Here is a 22274-nt window from a genome sequence, read left to right on the forward strand (position 1 = left end):
CCTTTCCCATTACCACCTCCTTGTCCCATTACCATGCCCTCTTTCCCATTACCACCCTCATTGTCCCATTACCATTCCCCCTTTCCCATTACCATGCCCCCTTTCCCATTACCATGCCCCCTTTCCCATTACCACCCTCCTTGTCCCATTCCATTGCCCCCTTTCCCATTCCCACCTCCTTGTCCCATTCCCATGCCCCCTTTCCCATTACCATTCCCCCTTTCCCATTACCACCTTCCTTGTCTCATTCCCATTCCCCCTTTCCCATTACAACCCTCCTTGTCTCATTCCCATGCCCCCTTTCCCATTCCCATTCCCCCTTTCCCATTACCACCCTCCTTGTCACATTCCCATGCCCCCTTTCCCATTCCCATTTTCCCATTACCACCCTCCTTTCCCATCACCACCCTCCTTTCCCTTTCCCATTCCCCCTTTCCCATTACCTCCCTCCTTTCCCATTACCATGCCCCCTTTCCCATTACCATTCCCCCTTTCCCATTCCCCCTTTCCCAGTCCCCCTTTCCCATTACCACCCTCCTTTCCCATTACCACCCTCCTTTCCCATTCCCATTCCCCCTTTCCCATTACCACCCTCCTTGTCTCATTCCCATTCCCCCTTTCCCATTCCCATTCCCCCTTTCCCATTCCCATTCCCCCTTTCCCATTACCACCCTCCTTGCCTCGCACCATCATCCCTTTTGCCATTTAATCTCTTCTTCCCTCCCTCTCCCTGGGCTCTGTACTTGCTTAAAAACTGTTTAATCCTCAACTTCTGACGGGTGGTGGTGGTGAGGGGGGAGTCATCGAGACTGAAACGTCGACTCTTGTTTCTTTCTCCACAGCCTGACTTGCTGAGTGTTTCCAGCATTTTCTTTTTTTTTTGCTTCGAGTGGGTCGTCGCCATGAGGGACTGCGCCGTGAGCCGGTCTACGCACGCGCGGCTCGGGACCGTTTCCATGGAGACGCCATTCAAAAGCCGGGCGCGCGCAGCCCGGCAGTTGGAGAAAGGTGGGGGGGGGGGCGGCGGGTCGGAGCGCCGTCTCCATGGCGACCTGGGCGCGCGGCGTAAGGTGCGTGTAGGGGGGGTGGGGTCACGTCCCCTCACGTTGCTTGTCAGTCAAAGCCTGTCAGCGCGGGCGATTGGCCGAAGCCGGTCAGGGTGGGCGGGGCCCGCCGGCGTGGTCTCCCGGGGAGACGCTGAGTGACGCGGTTTCCAAGGAGACCCGCTCGGAGAAGGTGGGCGCAACTGGAAATGGCAGGGAGGAGGTGGGCGCCAGGAGATGGGCCACCCAGCCACAGGTAACGAGCACCCAAGGGCCGGGGCGTCCCTGCACCCTCAACCGGGGGGTGACTTAACTGAACACCGAACAGCATAATTCATAGGCATTGGGTGCACACAAGGGTGCCCCACTGTGACCAAATGGCTGGGCACCCAAGGGTGTCCCACAGTGACCAAATGGCTGGGCACCCAAGGGTGTCCCACAGTGACCAAATGGCTGGGCACCCAAGAGTGCCCCACAGTGACCAAATGGCTGGGCACTCAAGAGTGCCCCACAGTGACCAAATGGTTGGGCACCCAAGGGTGCCCCATAGCAACCAAATGGTTGGGCACTCAAGGGTGTCCCACAGTGACCAAATGGCTGGGCACCCAAGAGTGCCCCACAGTGACCAAATGGCTGGGCACTCAAGAGTGCCCCACAGTGACCAAATGGCTAGGCACCCAGGGGTGCCCCAAAGTGACCAAAGAAGGGCTGGGCACTCAAGGGTGCCCCATAACAACCAAATGGCTGGGCACCCAAGGGTGCCCCACAGTGACCAAAGGAGGACTGGGCACTCAAAGGTGCCCCTCAGCAACCAAAGAAATGCTTGTCACCCAAGGATGCCCCACAGCAACCAAAGAGGGGCTGGGCACCCAAGGGTGCCCCACAGCAACCAAAGAGGGGCTGGGCACCCAAGGGTGCCCCACAGCAACCAAAGAAGGGCTTGTCACCCAAGGTATCATTTGCTGATGACACAAAGGTAGGTAGGAAAGTAAGTTGTGACGAGGACATAAGGAGTCTGCAAAGGGATATAGATAGGTTAAGTGAGTGGCAAAAACTTGGCAGATGGAGTATAATGTGTGAAAATGTGAACTTGTCCACTTTGGCAGGAGGAATAGAAAAAGCAGTGTATTATTTAAATGGAGAGAGATTGCAGAACTCTGAGGTACAGAGGGATCTGGGTGTCCTAGTACACGAATCACAAAAAGTTAGTATTCAGATACAGCAAGGGAGGCAAATGGAATATTGTCATTTATTGCAAGGGGAATGGAATATAAAAGTCGAGATGTTTTGCTACAGTTGTACAGGGCATTGGTGAGACCACATCTAGAATACTGTGTGCAGTTTTGGTTTCCTTATTTAAGAAAGGACATAGTTGCTTTGGAGGCATTTCAGAGAAGATTCACTTGGCTGATTCCTGGGATGAGGGGGTTATCTTATGAGGAAAGGTTGGACAAGTTGGGCCTGTATACACTGGAGTTTAGAAGAATGAGAGGTGATCTTATTGAAACATATAAGATCCTGAGGGGACTTGAAGGGGTAGATGCTGAGTTTCCCCTTCTGGGAGAGACTAGAACTAGGGGGCCACAGTTTAAAAATAAGGGGACTCCCATTTAAGATGGAGATGAGGAGAAATTTTTTCTCTCAGAGGGCCGTGAGTCTGTGGAACTCCCTTCCCCAGAGAGCGGTGGAGGCAGGGTCATTGAATATTTTTTAAGGCTGAGTTCGATAGATTCCTGATTAACAAGGGAGTCAAAGGTAGACGGGAAAGTAGGGTTGAGGTCACAATCAGATCAGCCATGATCTTATCAAATGGCAGAGCAGACTCGAGGGGCCGAACGGCCTACTCCTGCTCTTAATTCGTATCTCAGCCACCAAAGATGGGCTTGGCACCTAACCCCAGCATACTGGGAACGGTAGAGGAGCAAAGAGATTTGGGAGTCCAAGTTATTTAAGGATAGTAGACAGATGCAAAAAGCAATTAAAAGGGCTCATGAAATGTTGGCCTTTATCTCAAAGAGGGCTGGAATACAAAGAGGAGGAAGTTACGCGACAATTGTACAGAGCTGGAGAACTGCCTTCAGTTTTGGAGCAAAGGCAGGTAAATGGAGTTGAGGTACAGATCAGCCGTGATCTCATTGAATGGCGGAGCAGGCTCGAGGGGCTGAATGGCCCTCCTCCTGTTTCTAATGTTCTTAGGCTGGCCCTGGGGGCGGAGGGAGTGGGGAGAACTTTCCTGAATCTGCCACAATGCAACGGTAACGGGATTCGGGCCTCACAGGACGACCGGAGAACGCTCCCCAGTACCCCTCGGTGGCTGAGGAGGGTCCACCCCAGTACCCACAATTGGAGGTAACTTGCATACCCCATGCAGCAAAAATAAATTCAGGTTCATTGGGGCACCCATGGGCTCAGCACAGAATGGATCCTATTCCTAACCCCTAGTGGCACGCCAAGCTAAACTAAACTTCCCCCAGAAGCATAGATGCATTTAAGGGGAAGCTAGATAAACACATGAGGGAGAAAGGAATAGAAGGGTTGGCTGATAGGGTGAGATGAAGCAGGTGAGGGAGGAGGCTCGTGTGGACCATACACACCGGCACGGACCAGTTGGGCCGAATGGCCTGTTTCTGTGCTGTACATTCTGTGTAATTCTATGTAATCTGTCGTGCCTATACTGCAGAGAAACTTTGGTGTCCTCTGCTTCTCAAATTGCCATACATAATAATCATAGAATCACACAGCATAGAATCAGGCCATTCGGCCCATTCTGCTTTGAAAGAGCTACCCAATTAGTCCCTCTCTTTCCCCCCCCCCCGCCCCGCCCGCAATTATTCCTGCAATATTTATCCAATTCCCTTTTGAAAGTTACTATTGGATCTGCTTCCACCGCCCTTTCAAGCAGCGCGTTCCAGATCATCACAACTCGCTGCGTAAAGAAAACATTTCCTCATCAACATTTCCCCTCGGTTCTTTTGCCAATTATCTGCGTCCTCTGGCTACCGACCCTCCTGCCAGTGGAAACAGCTTCTCTCCATGAGCTCTTATCAAAACCCCTCATAATTTTGAATATAAGACAAGCGTAATGCAAATGTAAGATAAAAGTCTGCCGCAGCGTTCTGCCCTAATCGTATCTCAAGTCTCACGCTTGAGATTCTTGAGCCGCTTACTGGGGGAGAGTAGCTGAGGTTGCCTTCCTCTCAGTTTTTATCTTCAGAGTACCTTCTCCGAGGTGGGCTGCAAGCAAAGCTAAAGAGCCCAACCCACCCTTTGAGATAATGGACGCAAGTAGCATCAGACGCAAGTAGCCCAGCTGGACGTCCAATTCAGTATTCAGGACAAATCCAATCCGGCCAATTACCGCCCCATCAGTCTACTATCAATCATCAGCAAAGTGATGGAAGGTGTCGTCGACAGTGCTATCAAGAGGTACTTACTCACCAATAACCTGCTCACCGATGCTCAGTTTGGGTTCCGCCAGGACCACTCGGCTCCAGACCTCATTACAGCCTTGGTCCAAACATGGATAAAAGAGCTGAATTCCAGAGGTGAGTGAGAGTGACTGCCCTTGACATCGAGGCGGCATTTGACCGAGTGTGGCACCAAGGAGCCCTAGTAAAATTGAAGTCAATGGGAATCAGGGGGAAAACTCTCCAGTGGCTGGAGTCGTACCTAGCACAAAGAAAGATGGTAGTGGTTGTTGGAGGCCAATCATCTCAGCCCCAGGACTTTGCTGCAGGAGTTCCTCAGGGCAGTGTCCTTGGCCCAACCATCTTCAGCTGCTTCATTAATGACCTTCCCTCCATCATAAGATCAGAAATGGGGACGTTCACTGATGATTGCACAGTGTTCAGTTCCATTCGCAAACCCTCAGATAATGAAGCAGTCCGTGCCCACATGCAGCAAGACCTGGACAACATCCAGGCTTGGGCTGATAAGTGGCAAGTAACATTCGCGCCAGACAAGTGCCAGGCAATGACCATCTCCAACAAGAGAGAGTCTAACCACCTCCCCGTGACATTCAACGGCATTACCATCGCTGAATCCTGGGGGTCACCATTGACCAGAAACTTAACTGGACCAGCCACATAATTACTGTGGCTACAAGAGCAGGTCAGAGGCTGGGTATTCTGCGGCGAGTGACTCACCTCCTGACTCCCCAAAGCCTTTCCACCATCTACAAGGCACAAGTCAGGAGTGTGATGGAATACTCTCCACTTGCCTGGATGAGTGCAGCTCCAACAACACTCAAGAAGCTTGACACCATCCAGGACAAAGCAGCCCGCTTGATTGGCACCCCATCCACCACCTTAAACATTCACCCCCTTCACCACCGGCGCACCGTGGCTGCAGTGTGTACCATCCACAGGATGCAATGCAGCAACTCGCCAAGGCTTCTTCGACAGCACCTCCCAAACCCACGACCTCTACCACCTAGAAGGACAAGGGCAGCAGGCATATGGGAACAACACTACCTGCACGTTCCCCTCCAAGTCACACACCATCCCGACTTGGAAATATGTCGCCGTTCCTTCATCGTCGCTGGGTCAAAATCCTGGAACTCCCTACCTAACAGCACTGTGGGAGAACCTTCACCACACGGACTGCAGCGGTTCAAGAAGGCGGCTCACCACCACCTTCCCGACCAATTAGGGATGGGCAATAAATGCCGGCCTCGCCAGCGATGCCCACATCCCATGAACGAATAAAAAAAAATTCAGAGCCGGCACTTAGGTCTCCGCTCCCTGGGGCTGTCTGGAGTGGGGCCCGAACCCAACCCTTGATGACTCAGAGGCCGGAACACCAGCACTTAGCCAAAGGCTCGCTTCTAAAGGAAAAGTATTATGTTAAAAAAAATACAAGGACGGAATGTATGACTTCAAAATGGGGACTCAAATATGTCCTGTGCACCCAAGGTCACCTAAAGAGTACATTCGTTCTTGACTCCTTGTGTGCAACGTCAAAGGCGATTGACATGTAATGTGAAAAAAGAAAGAACTTGCATTTATATAGCGCCTATTCACGACCTCAGGACGTCCCAAAGCACTTTCCAGCCAATGGACTTTTGAGGTGTCGTCACTGTTGTAATGTAGGAAATGTAGCCAATTTGCGGAAAGCAAGGTCCCACAAACAGCAATCTGACCAAATAATCTGTTTTTTTTAGTGATGTTTGTTGAGGGATAAATATTGGCCCTTGACACCCCAGGGGAGAACTCCCCCTGCTCTTCTTCCGGTAGTGGCCGTGGGATCTTTTACCTCCACCCGAGAGGGGCCTCAATTTAATGTCTCATCTGAAAGACAGCACTTCCGACAGTGTAGCACTCCCTCAGTACTGGCACTTGAGTGTCAGCCTAGATTTTGTGTTTCAGTCTCTGGAGTGGGGACTTGAACCCACAACCTTCTGACTCAGAGGCGAGGGTGAGACCCCACTGAGCCACGGCTGACACCTAATTGCCTTGTGTCCAGTTTTCATTTCCTGTTCGTCACACTTACTTCATGTTGTCACGTTTTTGCCGTGGTGCTTCGTTGACTGGCTTAAAATAAAACAGCATCAAAGTACGAATGAAAAGCAAGGAGAGTAGCTGGAAAACTGCCAATGAGAAACTTCTGAAAACAGCCAGTCCTGAATGCCCATTAGAGGCGGGAGGTATTAATAATTTGAAAAGAAAGTGAACCAATACAATCACCAAAAATATCTTTTGAAAAATATTTCGTCTGCCATTTTTTCCCCCAGTAACTGAAATTTCTATTGTCCAAAATAATGCGGTTTTAAGAACGTAAGAAATCGGAGCAGGAGTAGGCCATGTGGCCCCTCATGCCTGCTCCGCCATTTAATCAGATAATGGCTCAACTCCACTGTCCCGCCCGATCCCCATATCACTTGATTCCCTTAGAGTCCAGAAATCTGTCGATCTCAGTCTTGAATATACTCAATGACTGAGCATCCACAGCCCTCTGGGGTAGAGAATTCTAAAGGTTCACAACCCTCTGTGTGAAGAAATTCCTCCTCATCTCAGTCCTAAATGGCCGACCCCTTATCCTGAGACTATGCCCCCTCGTTTTAAACTCTCCAGCCATGGGAAACAACCTCTCAGCATCTACCCTGTCAAGCCCCCTCAGAATCTTATACGTTTCAATGAGATCACCTCTCATTCTTCTAAACTCCGGAGAGTATTGGCCCATTCTACTCAATCTCTCCTCATAGGACAACCCTCTCATCTCAGGAATTAATCTAGTGAACCTTTGTTGCACCGCCTCGAAGGCAAGTATATCCTTCCTTAGATAAGGATTCCAAAACTGTACACAGTACTCCAGGTGAGGCCTCACCAAAGCCCTGTACAATTGTAGTAAGACCTCCTTACTCTTGTACTCCAACCCCCTTGCAATAAAGGCCAACATGCCATTTGCTTTCCTAATTGCTTGCTGTACCTGCATGTTAACTTTGTGTGTTTCATGTACGAGGGCACCCAAATCCCTCTGAACGCCAACATTTAATAATTTCCAACATTTAATAATCTTTACACAAAACAAAAAACAAAGCAGACACTGGGAACGCGTATTGCTGGTTCTAAAATCACTGTGCCTTTCCTCAATCTGATTTTTTTCCCCAACAGTATCGGGATTGGTGGTCATTGCGGAGGTCCATGATCATTAGGAGGGGGGAATCAGGGGTCCGCGATCATTGGGCGGTTGAATCGGGGGTCCATGATCGTTGGGGGGGGGAATCGGAGATTGGGGTGGGGGAGTCCACGATCGTTGTGGGGGGGTTGGAGTTCGTGGGGGGGTTCCGCGATCATGGTGGGGGGGGGGTCGGAGATCGGGGCGGGGGGCTCCGTGATCGTTGGAGGTCATTGCAGGTAAGCTTGTTGGGCCAAGGGGAAGCACTGCTGCTCTTCTCGGCCCACAAGCTGTGCCAGAAAGGCACTTACCCGTTAGTCTTGGGCCTTCTCGCCTCCTCTCACATGGCGTGAAGGAATCCCGGCCCCCAGGGGTTGAAATTGGATACTGTGTAAAATTGGAGGCTCGCAGCCTCCTTGAAAGGTTTAAATCACCAACCCACCTCCTGGGAGCAGGTTGGTCACCCGCCCTTCGTCTACCTACACCCCCACCAGTGGAAACTGGAAATGGGTGGGTTGGGGGTAGGTCTGAAATGGTTGTGATTTTGAATGGCCCCCCACCCCCAACTTTTAAAATCATGCCCAGAGAGAGAGACAGTGAGAGACAGAGAGAGAGAGACACTCACACAGACCAAGAGAGAGAGCAAGAGACAGAGAGAGAGAGAGAGACACACACAGACCAAGAGAGAGAGCGAGAGACAGAGAGAGAGAGAGACACACAGACCAAGAGAGAGAGCGAGAGACAGAGAGAGAGACACACAGACCAAGAGAGTGAGAGACAGAGAGAGAGAGAGAACACACACACAGACCAAGAGAGAGAGCGAGAGGGAGAGAGAGAGAGAGAGACACACACACAGACCAAGAGAGAGAGCGATAGACAGAGAGAGAGAGAGAGAGAGAGACACACACAGACCAAGAGAGAGAGCGAGAGACAGAGAGAGAGAGACACACAGACCAAGAGAGAAAGCGAGAGACAGAGAGAGAGACACACAGACCAAGAGAGTGAGAGACAGAGAGAGAGAGAGAGAACACACACACAGACCAAGAGAGAGAGCGAGAGGGAGAGAGACAGACCGAGAGAGACAGAGAGAGAGACACACACATACTAAGAGTCAGACCACGAAAGAGAGAGTGCGAGAGACAGACCGAGAGAGAGACAGACCGAGAGAGAGACAGACCGAGAGAGAGAGACCGAGAGAGATTGAGACAGACAGACAGAGCGAGAGAGACAGACACAGTGAGAGAGACAGAGAGATAGAGAGACCGAGATAGATAGAGACAGACGGACAGAGAGAGAGGGAGAGCAAAGCACGCAAGACTGGTAGAAGTTGTCTACAGACCCCCTGACAGCAGTGATGTAGTGTGAGATATATAAATACGGAGATCAGAGAAGCATGTAGCAAAGGCAAAGTGGTTAGGATGGGAGATTTTAATTTTTGCATCGACTGGGAGATGCAAAACAGCTCAAGTGGTAAAGGCAATGTATTTATAGAGCATATCCAGGGCAGTTTTCTGAAACAATATGTTTTAGAACCACAAGGGAACTAGACTTAGTAATGAGGACCACGCCAGAATTAACTTGTACGGTCAAGAAACCACGGTCAGCAGGTGAGGTAAGACGCAGTATAAAGCTAAATAAAGTGATTCGCACAAATGGCAAGGTAAGTGGTAATCCAGAGGACTGGGTGAATCATAGAATCATAGCAAATTTACGCCACAGGTGGAGGCCATTCGGCCCATCGTGTCTGCGCCGGCTGAGAAACGAGCCACCCAGCCTGATCCCACTTTCCCGCATTTGGTCCGTAGCCCTGCAGGTCACGGCTCTTCGGGTGCACGTCCAGGCACTCTTTAAATGAGTAGAGGGTTTCTGCCTCTACCACCCTCTCAGGCAGTGAGTGCCAGTGATATATAGGAAACGACAAAGGGACACAAAGGAAACGTTAAGAGCTGCAGAAAGGAAATATGATAAAAAAAACTTACAAGTAACATAAGTAACATTTTTCATATATTAAGAGTAAGAGAATGGCTCAGGGTGATGTGGGTACATTGAAGATCGACGCAGGTGATATAGTAAAAGACAACAACAACCATATGGGTGGATGCGGTGAGGATGTTCCTCAGGATGGGTGAAACTAGAACTAGGGGGCATAATCTTAGAATAAGGGGCTGCTCTTTCAAAACTGAGATGAGGAGAAACTTCTTCACTCAGAGGGTGGTAGGTCTGTGGAATTTGCTGCCCCAGGAAGCTGTGGAAGCTACATCATTGAATAAATTTAAAACAGAAATAGACAGTTTCCTAGAAGTAAAGGGAATTAGGGGTTACAGGGAGCGGGCAGGAAATTGGACATGAATTTAAATTTGAGGTTAGGATCAGATCAGCCATGATCTTATTAAATGGCGGAGCAGGCTCGAGGGGCCGACTGGCCTACTCCTGCTCCTATTTCTTATGTTCTTATGTTCTTATTTAACCTAGTAAAACATCCCAAGGTAGTGGCAGATTTATTAAACGAGTACTTTGTATTCATTTTCACAGTAGAGAAAGAGGTTAAAATACCAGTGATAGAAGGGAAACTAAAAATAAATCAAGGGGAGGAACTTATTGGGTTCAAAATGGTAATGGAGAAAATAATGGGACTTAAGACAGATAAATCTCCAGGACCTGATGGTTTCCACCCCAGGATATTAAAAGAAGTAGATGAGAAATTGAAGAAGCGTTAGTTATAATCTTTCAAACCAAACTGACCCAGCAACTCGAAGCTCAGCTGATAACAGAATAACAAGTACCTAAGAGTGAGCTCCAGGCTGGGATCAAACCTGGGAGCTGAGGAGAGCTCATCACTGATGTACAATCATTACCTGAATCCTTTCATTATGTTTCAGCCTGTCGGTCGATCCCATATCCATTTGAGCTCTACGCTGATGCATCTTTACAGAGTACTTCACCTACTAATTATAATGTCAATCTTGCATTACCCCGAGACCCTCACAGCCCTGACCCGCAGGCTCTAACTCCATTATACACAGGGACAGGTCTCACTGTGAGACCCCCACAGTCCTGAACCGCAGGCTCTAACTCCATTATACACAGGGACAGGTCTCACTGTGAGACCCCCACAGTCCTGAACCGCAGGCTCTAACTCCATTATACACAGGGACAGGTCTCACTGTGAGACCCCCACAGTCCTGACCCGCAGGCTCTAACTCCATTATACACGGACAGGTCTCACTGTGAGACCCCCACAGTCCTGAACCGCAGGCTCTAACTCCATTATACACAGGGACAGGTCTCACTGTGAGACCCCCACAGTCCTGACCCGCAGGCTCTAACTCCATTATACACGGACAGGTCTCACTGTCAGACCCCCACAGTCCTGAACCGCAGGCTCTAACTCCATTATACACAGGGACAGGTCTCACTGTGAGATCCCCACAGTCCTGAACCGCAGGCTCTAACTCCATTATACACAGGGACAGGTCTCACTGTGAGACCCCCACAGTCCTGAACCGCAGGCTCTAACTCCATTATACACGGTGAGACCCCCACAGTCCTGAACCGCAGGCTCTAACTCCATTATACACAGGGACAGGTCTCACTGTGAGACCCCCACAGTCCTGACCCGCAGGCTCTAACTCCATTATACATAGGGACAGGTCTCACTGTGAGACCCCCACAGTCCTGAACCGCAGGCTCTAACTCCATTATACACGGTGAGACCCCCACAGTCCTGAACCGCAGGCTCTAACTCCATTATACACAGGGACAGGTCTCACTGTGAGACCCCCACAGTCCTGACCCGCAGGCTCTAACTCCATTATACATAGGGACAGGTCTCACTGTGAGACCCCCACAGTCCTGACCCGCAGGCTCTAACTCCATTATACACAGGGACAGGTCTCACTGTGAGACTCCCACAGTCCTGAACCGCAGGCTCTAACTCCATTATACACAGGGACAGGTCTCACTGTGAGACCCCCACAGTCCTGACCCGCAGGCTCTAACTCCATTATACACAGGGACAGGTCTCACTGTGAGACCCCCACAGTCCTGACCCGCAGGCTCTAACTCCATTATACATAGGGACAGGTCTCACTGTGAGACCCCCACAGTCCTGAACCGCAGGCTCTAACTCCATTATACACGGTGAGACCCCCACAGTCCTGAACCGCAGGCTCTAACTCCATTATACACAGGGACAGGTCTCACTGTGAGACCCCCACAGTCCTGACCCGCAGGCTCTAACTCCATTATACATAGGGACAGGTCTCACTGTGAGACCCCCACAGTCCTGACCCGCAGGCTCTAACTCCATTATACACAGGGACAGGTCTCACTGTGAGACTCCCACAGTCCTGAACCGCAGGCTCTAACTCCATTATACACAGGGACAGGTCTCACTGTGAGACCCCCACAGTCCTGACCCGCAGGCTCTAACTCCATTATACACAGGGACAGGTCTCACTGTGAGACCCCCACAGTCCTGACCCGCAGGCTCTAACTCCATTATACACGGACAGGTCTCACTGTGAGACCCCCACAGTCCTGAACCATAGGGTCTAACTCCATTATACACAGGGACAGGTCTCACTGTGAGACCCCCACAGTCCTGAACCGCAGGCTCTAACTCCATTATACACAGGGACAGGTCTCACTGTGAGACCCCCACAGTCCTGAACCGCAGGCTCTAACTCCATTATACACAGGGACAGGTCTCACTGTGAGACCCCCACAGTCCTGAACCGCAGGCTCTAACTCCATGATACACAGGGACAGGTCTCACTGTGAGACCCCCACAGTCCTGAACCGCAGGCTCTAACTCCATTATACACAGGGACAGGTCTCACTGTGAGACCCCCACAGTCCTGACCCGCAGGCTCTAACTCCATTATACACGGACAGGTCTCACTGTGAGACCCCCACAGTCCTGAACCGCAGGCTCTAACTCCATTATACACAGGGACAGGTCTCACTGTGAGACCCCCACAGTCCTGAACCGCAGGCTCTAACTCCATTATACACAGGGACAGGTCTCACTGTGAGACCCCCACAGTCCTGAACCGCAGGCTCTAACTCCATTATACACAGGGACAGGTCTCACTGTGAGACCCCCACAGTCCTGACTCGCAGGCTCTAACTCCATTATACACGGACAGGTCTCACTGTGAGACCCCCACAGTCCTGAACCGCAGGCTCTAACTCCATTATACACGGTGAGACCCCCACAGTCCTGAACCATAGGCTCTAACTCCATTATGCACGGACAGGTCTCACTGTGAGACCCCCACAGTCCTGATTGAGAGGCTCTTACTCCATTACACACAGGGACAGATCTCACTGTGAGACCTCCACAGTCCTGAACCGCAGGCTCTAACTCCATTGTACACAGGGACAGGTCTCACTGTGAGACCCCCACAGTCCTGATTGAGAGGCTCTTACTCCATTACACACAGGGACAGATCTCACTGTGAGACCCCCACAGTCCTGAACCGCAGGCTCTAACTCCATTATACACAGGGACAGGTCTCACTGTGAGACCCCCACAGTCCTGAACCACAGGCTCTAACTCCATTGTACACAGTCCTGATCGAGAGGCACTGGAGAAAGTGTAAAAAAGACTTATAAAGATGATACCAGCACTAAGAGGTTCTAACTATCAGGAAATACTGAACAGGCTGGGGCTCTTTTCTCTGGAAAAGAGAAGGCTGTGGGGTGACCTGATCGAGGTCTTTAAAATTATGAAAGGGTTCGACAGAGTAGACGTAGAGAAGATGTTTCCACTTGTGGGGGGAGACCAGAACGAGGGGCCATAAAATAAGATAGTCACTAATAAATCCAATAGGGAATTCAGGAGAAACTTCTTTACCCAGAGAGCGGTGAGAATGTGGAACTCGCTCCCACAAGGAGTCGTTGAGGTGAATAGTGGAGATGGATTTAAGGGGAAGCTCGATAAACACATGAGGGGGAAAGGAACGGAAGGATATGCTGATAGGGTGAGATGAAGTAGGGAGGGAGGAGGCTCGTGTGGAGCATAGGCCGAATGGCCTGTTCCTGTGCTGTAGGATGCTTTGTAATTCTGTGTACCTCACAAGCTCTGACTTATCTTTTGGCTTCTCACTGGTTTTTCTCCCTCCACCCTCAGTGGTTACCGGAGAAACACATCCATCACAGACAGTACCTACATGAGGGAGGTCCAACGCAGAATAGACACCGACTATAGGGTAAGATCGGAATTTATTCAAGAGTTCACACAGTGGCCCCCTATTGATGGGGCAGATTTTGCCAGCGGCCATTTTCATCCACCAAGCAAGGCCATGTTCGGACTGAGACGGTCGGGATGGCTTTTGACTTTCGGTCATGGAAAGAAAGGAGTTGCATTTCTACATTGCCTTTCATGGCCTCAGGACATCCCAAAGCGCTTTACAGCCAATGAAGTACTTATTTCTTTGAAGTGTAGTCACTGTTGTAACGTAGGGAAACGCAGCAGCTAATTTGCGCACAGCAAGATCCCACAATTAGCAATGTGATAATGTCTGGTTAATCTGTTTTTTTAGTGATGTTGGTTGAGGGATAAATATTGGGCCCCGGGACACGGGGGAGAACTCCCCCCGTTCTTCTTCCAGTGGGATCTTTTACGTCCACCCGTGAGGGGCAGCCGGGGCCCTCGGTTTAACGCCTCATCCGAAAGATGGCACCTCCGACGGTGCAGCGTTCCCTCAGTACTGGCACCAGAGGTGGTGGCCCTGGATTATGGGGCTCGAGTCTCTGGAGTGGGGCTCGAACCCACGACCTTCTGACTCAGAGAGGCGAGAGTGAGACCCACTGAGCCCCGGTTGAGACCATTCCCGAGGCAAGGAGGCCAGAGTCATTTTTGAGGGCCGGGTCTCGTTTACATTGAACCAGCGAGCTCAGTGCGTCAAATGGGCTGGCCCACCGTCCCTATGCCATCTCTCTGAAAGAGCTCTCCCCCTTAGTCCCATTCGCCTGCCTTTTCCCCATTCGGTCCATCGCCCCTGTGCCATCTCTCTCTGAAAGAGCTCTCCCCCTTAGTCCCATTCCCGTGTCCTTTCCCCATTCGGCCCATCGCCCCTGTGCAATCTCTCTCTCTGAAAGAGCTCTCCCCCTTAGTCCCATTCCCCTGCCCTTTCCCCATTCGGCCCATCGCCCACGTGCCATCTCTCTCTCTGAAAGAGCTCTCCCCCTTAGTCCCATTCCCCTGCCCTTTCCCCATTCGGCCCATCGCCCACGTGCCATCTCTCTCTCTGAAAGAGCTCTCCCCCTTAGTCCCATTCCTCCGCCCTTTCCCCTCTGTTAGCTCTCCTCTTAACCTTCTCTGTCCTAATGGAACGAGCCCCAGTTCCTCTTAGTCTCTCCTCCTAACTAAAGCCTCAAGGTTGCAGTTTGGAGAAGCCCGTTGCTAACCAGCTGCACCCCTTTAACCCACAAAACACTGAGTGAACTTCATCATTACTTCTGTGGGTAGATGCCCTGCCCAGTGAGATACTGAGCCCCACACAGAGCAGGAAGGTCCCAGGGCACCACCCGCGGCCCGGTCTGTGCTGAGTTAACTGATCCCAGCCGGGGGGGGGGGTATGGGCGTTTGGTGGGGGGGGGGGGGGTGAGGGGGCGGTTACAATTGGGTCTCGCGGCACCTGATCACTATCCGGTGATCAGCCACCCCCTCCCCCCCACCTTCCTGGGAATGACGAAGGGTTGGGCACACTCCCCAAGGTCGAATACCCTGCCCTCTGTCCCGGCTTCGACCTGCTGAGGAGTGGTGGGGGGGGGGGGGGGCACTTGAGGGAGTTACTGGAAAATGGAACCCGTGCCCCCACCCCAGCGAGAGGTCAGCACCTCCAGAAGATGGGGGTGGTGGGGAAATCAGCCAAAATATAAATAGTCAACAACGATTGAGCCCTCATAAAAGACGTGCGATGCCACTTACCACCAGCGAGCGGCACTCTTGCACCAGATTTCTCTTAGCAACAAAAGTCAGCCATTTGGCCCCCTGACCCTGCTCCGCCATTTTAGGGGCCACGGGAGCCCTCACAGAGACTTATGTCGAGTTTACAGCGCAGGAACAGGCCATTCAGCCCTGTGCTGTAAACTCGACACCGTGCCGGTGTTTATGCTCCTCCCACCCGACTTCATCTCACCCTATAATGACGGACAGGAAAAGACCCTCTGGTCCATCCAGCCTGTCCCACCCAATCGTGATATCACAATATATACGCTCCCCACCCCCACATCATGTGATCTCCTGGGAGAGGCGAAAAATCGAGATTAAAAAACCAATTTGGGGGGGGGAAGAAATCTGGGAAATTCCTCTCCGACCCCCTTTGGCTCTCGAAACTGGTCCAGGAGATTGGTGTTCATATACAGACTCGACCAGGTAGTGTGGGACTGTGGTGTTCATATACAGACTAGACCAGGTAGTGTGGGACTGTGGTGTTCATATACAGACTGGACCAGGTAGTGTGGGACTGTGGTGTTCATATAGACTGGACCAGGTAGTGTGGGACTGTGGTGTTCATATACAGACTGGACCAGGCAGTGTGGGACTGTGGTGTTCATATAGACTGGACCAGGTAGTGTGGGACTGTGGTGTTCATATACAGACTGGACCAGGTAGTGTGGGACTGTGGTGTTCATATACAGACTGGACCAGGTAGTGTGGGACTGTGGTGTTCATATACAGACTGGACCAGGTAGTGTGGGACTGTGGTGTTCATATAGACTGGACCAGGTAGTGTGGGACTGTGGTGTTCATATACAGACTGGAACAGGTAGTGTGGGACTGTGGTGTTCATATACAGACTGGACCAGGTAGTGTGGGACTGTGGTGTTCACATACAGACTGGACCAGGTAGTGTGGGACTGTGGTGTTCATATACAGACTGGACCAGATAGTGTGGGACTGTGGTGTTCATATAGACTAGACTGGGTAGTGTGGGACTGTGGTGTTCATATAGACTAGACCAGGTAGTGTGGGACTGTGATGTTCATATATGGACTAGACCAGGTAGTGTGGGACTGTGGTGTTCATATACAGACTGGACGATGTAGTGTGGGACTGTGGTGTTTATATACAGACTGGACCAGGTAGTGTGGGACTGTGGTGTTCATATACAGACTGGACCAGGTAGTGTGGGACTGTGGTGTTCATATAGACTGGACCAGGTAGTGTGGGACTGTGGTGTTCATATACAGACTGGACCAGGTAGTGTGGGACTGTGGTGTTCATATACAGACTGGACCAGGTAGTGTGGGACTGTGGTGTTCATATACAGACTGGACCAGATAGTGTGGGACTGTGGTGTTCATATAGACTAGACCAGGTAGTGTGGGACTGTGGTGTTCATATACAGACTGGACCAGATAGTATGGGACTGTGGTGTTCATATAGACTGGACCAGGTAGTGTGGGACTGTGGTGTTCATATAGACTAGACCAGGTAGTGTGGGACTGTGGTGTTCATATATGGACTAGACCAGGTAGTGTGGGACTGTGGTGTTCATATACAGACCAGACGATGTAGTGTGGGACTGTGGTGTTCATATACAGACTAGACCAGGTAGTGTGGGACTGTGGTGTTCATATACAGACTGGACGATGTAGTGTGGGACTGTGGTGTTCATATACAGACTGGACCAGGTAGTGTGGGACTGTGGTGTTCATATACAGACTGGACCAGGTAGTGTGGGACTGTGGTGTTCATATACAGACTGGACATGATAGTGTGGGATTGTGGTGTTCATATACAGACTGGACCAGGTAGTGTGGGACTGTGGTGTTCATATAGACTAGACCAGGTAGTGTGGGACTGTGGTGTTCATATAGACTGGACCAGGTAGTGTGGGACTGTGGTGTTCATATACAGACTGGACCAGGTAGTGTGGGACTGTGGTGTTCATACAGACTGGACCAGGTAGTGTGGGACTGTGGTGTTCATATACAGACTGGACCAGGTAGTGTGGGACTGTGGTGTTCATATAGACTAGACCAGGTAGTGTGGGACTGTGGTGTTCATATACAGACTAGACCAGGTAGTGTGGGACTGTGGTGTTCATATGCAGACTGGACCAGGCAGTGTGGGACTGTGGTGTTCATGTACAGACTGGACCAGGTAGTGTGGGACTGTGGTGTTCATATACAGACTGGACCAGGTAGTGTGGGACTGTGGTGTTCATATACAGACTAGACCAGGTAGTGTGGGACTGTGGTGTTCATATACAGACTGGACCAGGTAGTGTGGGACTGTGGTGTTCATATACAGACTGGACCAGGTAGTGTGGGACTGTGGTGTTCATATGCAGACTAGACCAGGTAGTGTGGGACTGTGGTGTTCATATACAGACTGGACCAGGTAGTGTGGGACTGTGGTGTTCATATACAGACTGGACGATGTAGTGTGGGATTGTGGTGTTCATATGCAGACTGGACCAGATAGTGTGGGACTGTGGTGTTCATATAGACTAGACCAGGTAGTGTGGGACTATGGTGTTCATGTACAGACTGGACGATGTAGTGTGGGATTGTGGTGTTCATATACAGACTGGACATGATAGTGTGGGATTGTGGTGTTCATATACAGACTGGACATGATAGTGTGGGATTGTGGTGTTCATATACAGACTGGACCAGGTAGTGTGGGACTGTGGTGTTCATATACAGACTAGACCAGGTAGTGTGGGACTGTGGTGTTCATATAGACTGGACCAGGTAGTGTGGGACTGTGGTGTTCATATAGACTGGACCAGGTAGTGTGGGACTGTGGTGTTCATATACAGACTGGACCAGGTAGTGTGGGACTGTGGTGTTCATATAGACTAGACCAGGTAGTGTGGGACTGTGGTGTTCATATACAGACTGGACCAGGTAGTGTGGGACTGTGGTGTTCATATAGACTAGACCAGGTAGTGTGGGACTGTGGTGTTCATATACAGACTAGACCAGGTAGTGTGGGACTGTGGTGTTCATATGCAGACTGGACCAGGCAGTGTGGGACTGTGGTGTTCATATACAGACTGGACCAGGTAGTGTGGGACTGTGGTGTTCATATACAGACTAGACCAGGTAGTGTGGGACTGTGGTGTTCATATACAGACTAGACCAGGTAGTGTGGGACTGTGGTGTTCATATACAGACTAGACCAGGAAGTGTGGGACTGTGGTGTTCATATACAGACTGGACCAGGTAGTGTGGGACTGTGGTGTTCATATACAGACTAGACCAGGTAGTGTGGGACTGTGGTGTTCATATACAGACTAGACCAGGTAGTGTGGGACTGTGGTGTTCATATACAGACTAGACCAGGAAGTGTGGGACTGTGGTGTTCATATACAGACTGGACCAGGTAGTGTGGGACTGTGGTGTTCATATGCAGACTAGACCAGGTAGTGTGGGACTGTGGTGTTCATATACAGACTGGACCAGGTAGTGTGGGACTGTGGTGTTCATATACAGACTAGACCAGGTAGTGTGGGACTGTGGTGTTCATATGCAGACTAGACCAGGTAGTGTGGGACTGTGGTGTTCATATACAGACTGGACCAGGTAGTGTGGGACTGTGGTGTTCATATACAGACTGGACGATGTAGTGTGGGATTGTGGTGTTCATATGCAGACTGGACCAGATAGTGTGGGACTGTGGTGTTCATATAGACTAGACCAGGTAGTGTGGGACTATGGTGTTCATGTACAGACTGGACGATGTAGTGTGGGATTGTGGTGTTCATATACAGACTGGACATGATAGTGTGGGATTGTGGTGTTCATATACAGACTGGACATGATAGTGTGGGATTGTGGTGTTCATATACAGACTGGACCAGGTAGTGTGGGACTGTGGTGTTCATATACAGACTAGACCAGGTAGTGTGGGACTGTGGTGTTCATATAGACTAGACCAGGTAGTGTGGGACTGTGGTGTTCATATAGACTAGACCAGGTAGTGTGGGACTGTGGTGTTCATATACAGACTGGACCAGGTAGTGTGGGACTGTGGTGTTCATATAGACTAGACCAGGTAGTGTGGGACTGTGGTGTTCATATACAGACTGGACCAGGTAGTGTGGGATTGTGGTGTTCATATACAGACTGGACATGATAGTGTGGGATTGTGGTGTTCATATACAGACTGGACATGATAGTGTGGGATTGTGGTGTTCATATACAGACTGGACCAGGTAGTGTGGGACTGTGGTGTTCATATACAGACTAGACCAGGTAGTGTGGGACTGTGGTGTTCATATAGACTAGACCAGGTAGTGTGGGACTGTGGTGTTCATATAGACTAGACCAGGTAGTGTGGGACTGTGGTGTTCATATACAGACTGGACCAGGTAGTGTGGGACTGTGGTGTTCATATAGACTAGACCAGGTAGTGTGGGACTGTGGTGTTCATATACAGACTGGACCAGGTAGTGTGGGACTGTGGTGTTCATATAGACTAGACCAGGTAGTGTGGGACTGTGGTGTTCATATACAGACTAGACCAGGTAGTGTGGGACTGTGGTGTTCATATGCAGACTGGACCAGGCAGTGTGGGACTGTGGTGTTCATATACAGACTGGACCAGGTAGTGTGGGACTGTGGTGTTCATATACAGACTAGACCAGGTAGTGTGGGACTGTGGTGTTCATATACAGACTAGACCAGGTAGTGTGGGACTGTGGTGTTCATATACAGACTAGACCAGGAAGTGTGGGACTGTGGTGTTCATATACAGACTGGACCAGGTAGTGTGGGACTGTGGTGTTCATATGCAGACTAGACCAGGTAGTGTGGGACTGTGGTGTTCATATACAGACTGGACCAGGTAGTGTGGGACTGTGGTGTTCATATACAGACTAGACCAGGTAGTGTGGGACTGTGGTGTTCATATACAGACTGGACCAGGTAGTGTGCGACTGTGGTGTTCATATACAGACGAGACCAGGTAGTGTGGGACTGTGGTGTTCATATACAGACTAGACCAGGTAGTGTGGGACTGTGGTTTTCATATACAGACTGGACCAGGTAGTGTGGGACTGTGGTGTTCATATACAGACTAGACCAGGTAGTGTGGGACTGTGGTGTTCATATACAGACTGGACCAGGTAGTGTGGGACTGTGGTGTTCATATGCAGACGAGACCAGGTAGTGTGGGACTGTGGTGTTCATATACAGACTGGACCAGGCAGTGTGGGACTGTGGTGTTCATATACAGACTAGACCAGGTAGTGTGGGACTGTGGTGTTCATATACAGACTGGACGATGTAGTGTGGGACTGTGGTGTTCATATACAGACTAGACCAGGTAGTGTGGGACTGTGGTGTTCATATATAGACTAGACCAGGTAGTGTGGGACTGTGGTGTTCATATACAGACTGGACCAGGTAGTGTGGGACTGTGGTGTTCATATACAGACTAGACCAGGTAGTGTGGGACTGTGGTGTTCCTATACAGACTAGACCAGGTAGTGTGGGACTGTGGTGTTCATATACAGACTGGACCAGGTAGTGTGGGACTGTGGTGTTCATATACAGACTGGACGATGTAGTGTGGGATTGTGGTGTTCATATGCAGACTGGACCAGATAGTGTGGGACTGTGGTGTTCATATAGACTAGACCAGGTAGTGTGGGACTGTGGTGTTCATATACAGACTGGACGATGTAGTGTGGGATTGTGGTGTTCATATACAGACTAGACCAGGTAGTGTGGGACTGTGGTGTTCATATGCAGACTAGACCAGGTAGTGTGGGACTGTGGTGTTCATATACAGACTGGACCAGGTAGTGTGGGACTGTGGTGTTCATATACAGACTAGACCAGGTAGTGTGGGACTGTGGTGTTCATATACAGACTAGACCAGGAAGTGTGGGACTGTGGTGTTCATATACAGACTGGACCAGGTAGTGTGGGACTGTGGTGTTCATATACAGACTAGACCAGGTAGTGTGGGACTGTGGTGTTCATATACAGACTAGACCAGGTAGTGTGGGACTGTGGTGTTCATATACAGACTGGACGATGTAGTGTGGGATTGTGGTGTTCATATGCAGACTGGACCAGGTAGTGTGGGACTGTGGTGTTCATATACAGACTAGACCAGGTAGTGTGGGACTGTGGTGTTCATATACAGACTGGACCAGGTAGTGTGGGACTGTGGTGTTCATATACAGACTAGACCAGGTAGTGTGGGACTGTGGTGTTCATATGCAGACTAGACCAGGTAGTGTGGGACTGTGGTGTTCATATACAGACTGGACCAGGTAGTGTGGGACTGTGGTGTTCATATACAGACTAGACCAGGTAGTGTGGGACTGTGGTGTTCATATGCAGACTAGACCAGGTAGTGTGGGACTGTGGTGTTCATATAGACTAGACCAGGTAGTGTGGGACTATGGTGTTCATGTACAGACTGGACGATGTAGTGTGGGATTGTGGTGTTCATATACAGACTGGACATGATAGTGTGGGATTGTGGTGTTCATATACAGACTGGACATGATAGTGTGGGATTGTGGTGTTCATATACAGACTGGACCAGGTAGTGTGGGACTGTGGTGTTCATATACAGACTAGACCAGGTAGTGTGGGACTGTGGTGTTCATATAGACTAGACCAGGTAGTGTG

General features: G+C 50.4%; 1 protein-coding gene across 2 annotated transcripts in view; it reads left to right on the forward strand.

Annotated features, from left to right (window-relative positions):
* The first annotated feature begins 1221 nt into the window (after positions 1-1221).
* LOC137313101 (collagen alpha-1(I) chain-like) overlaps positions 1222-22274 on the forward strand; it is a 66547-nt gene continuing 45494 nt past the window's right edge. For both annotated transcript variants that reach the window (XM_067979348.1, XM_067979349.1), the window contains exons 1-2: positions 1222-1299; positions 13795-13873. In XM_067979348.1, coding sequence (XP_067835449.1) covers positions 1253-1299; positions 13795-13873 — 126 coding nt within the window. In that variant the 5' untranslated portion in view covers positions 1222-1252. The remainder of the gene's footprint in view (positions 1300-13794; positions 13874-22274) is intronic.

Source organism: Heptranchias perlo, unplaced genomic scaffold (assembly GCF_035084215.1).
Source record: "Heptranchias perlo isolate sHepPer1 unplaced genomic scaffold, sHepPer1.hap1 HAP1_SCAFFOLD_440, whole genome shotgun sequence".
Taxonomy (NCBI): Eukaryota; Metazoa; Chordata; class Chondrichthyes; order Hexanchiformes; family Hexanchidae; genus Heptranchias; species Heptranchias perlo.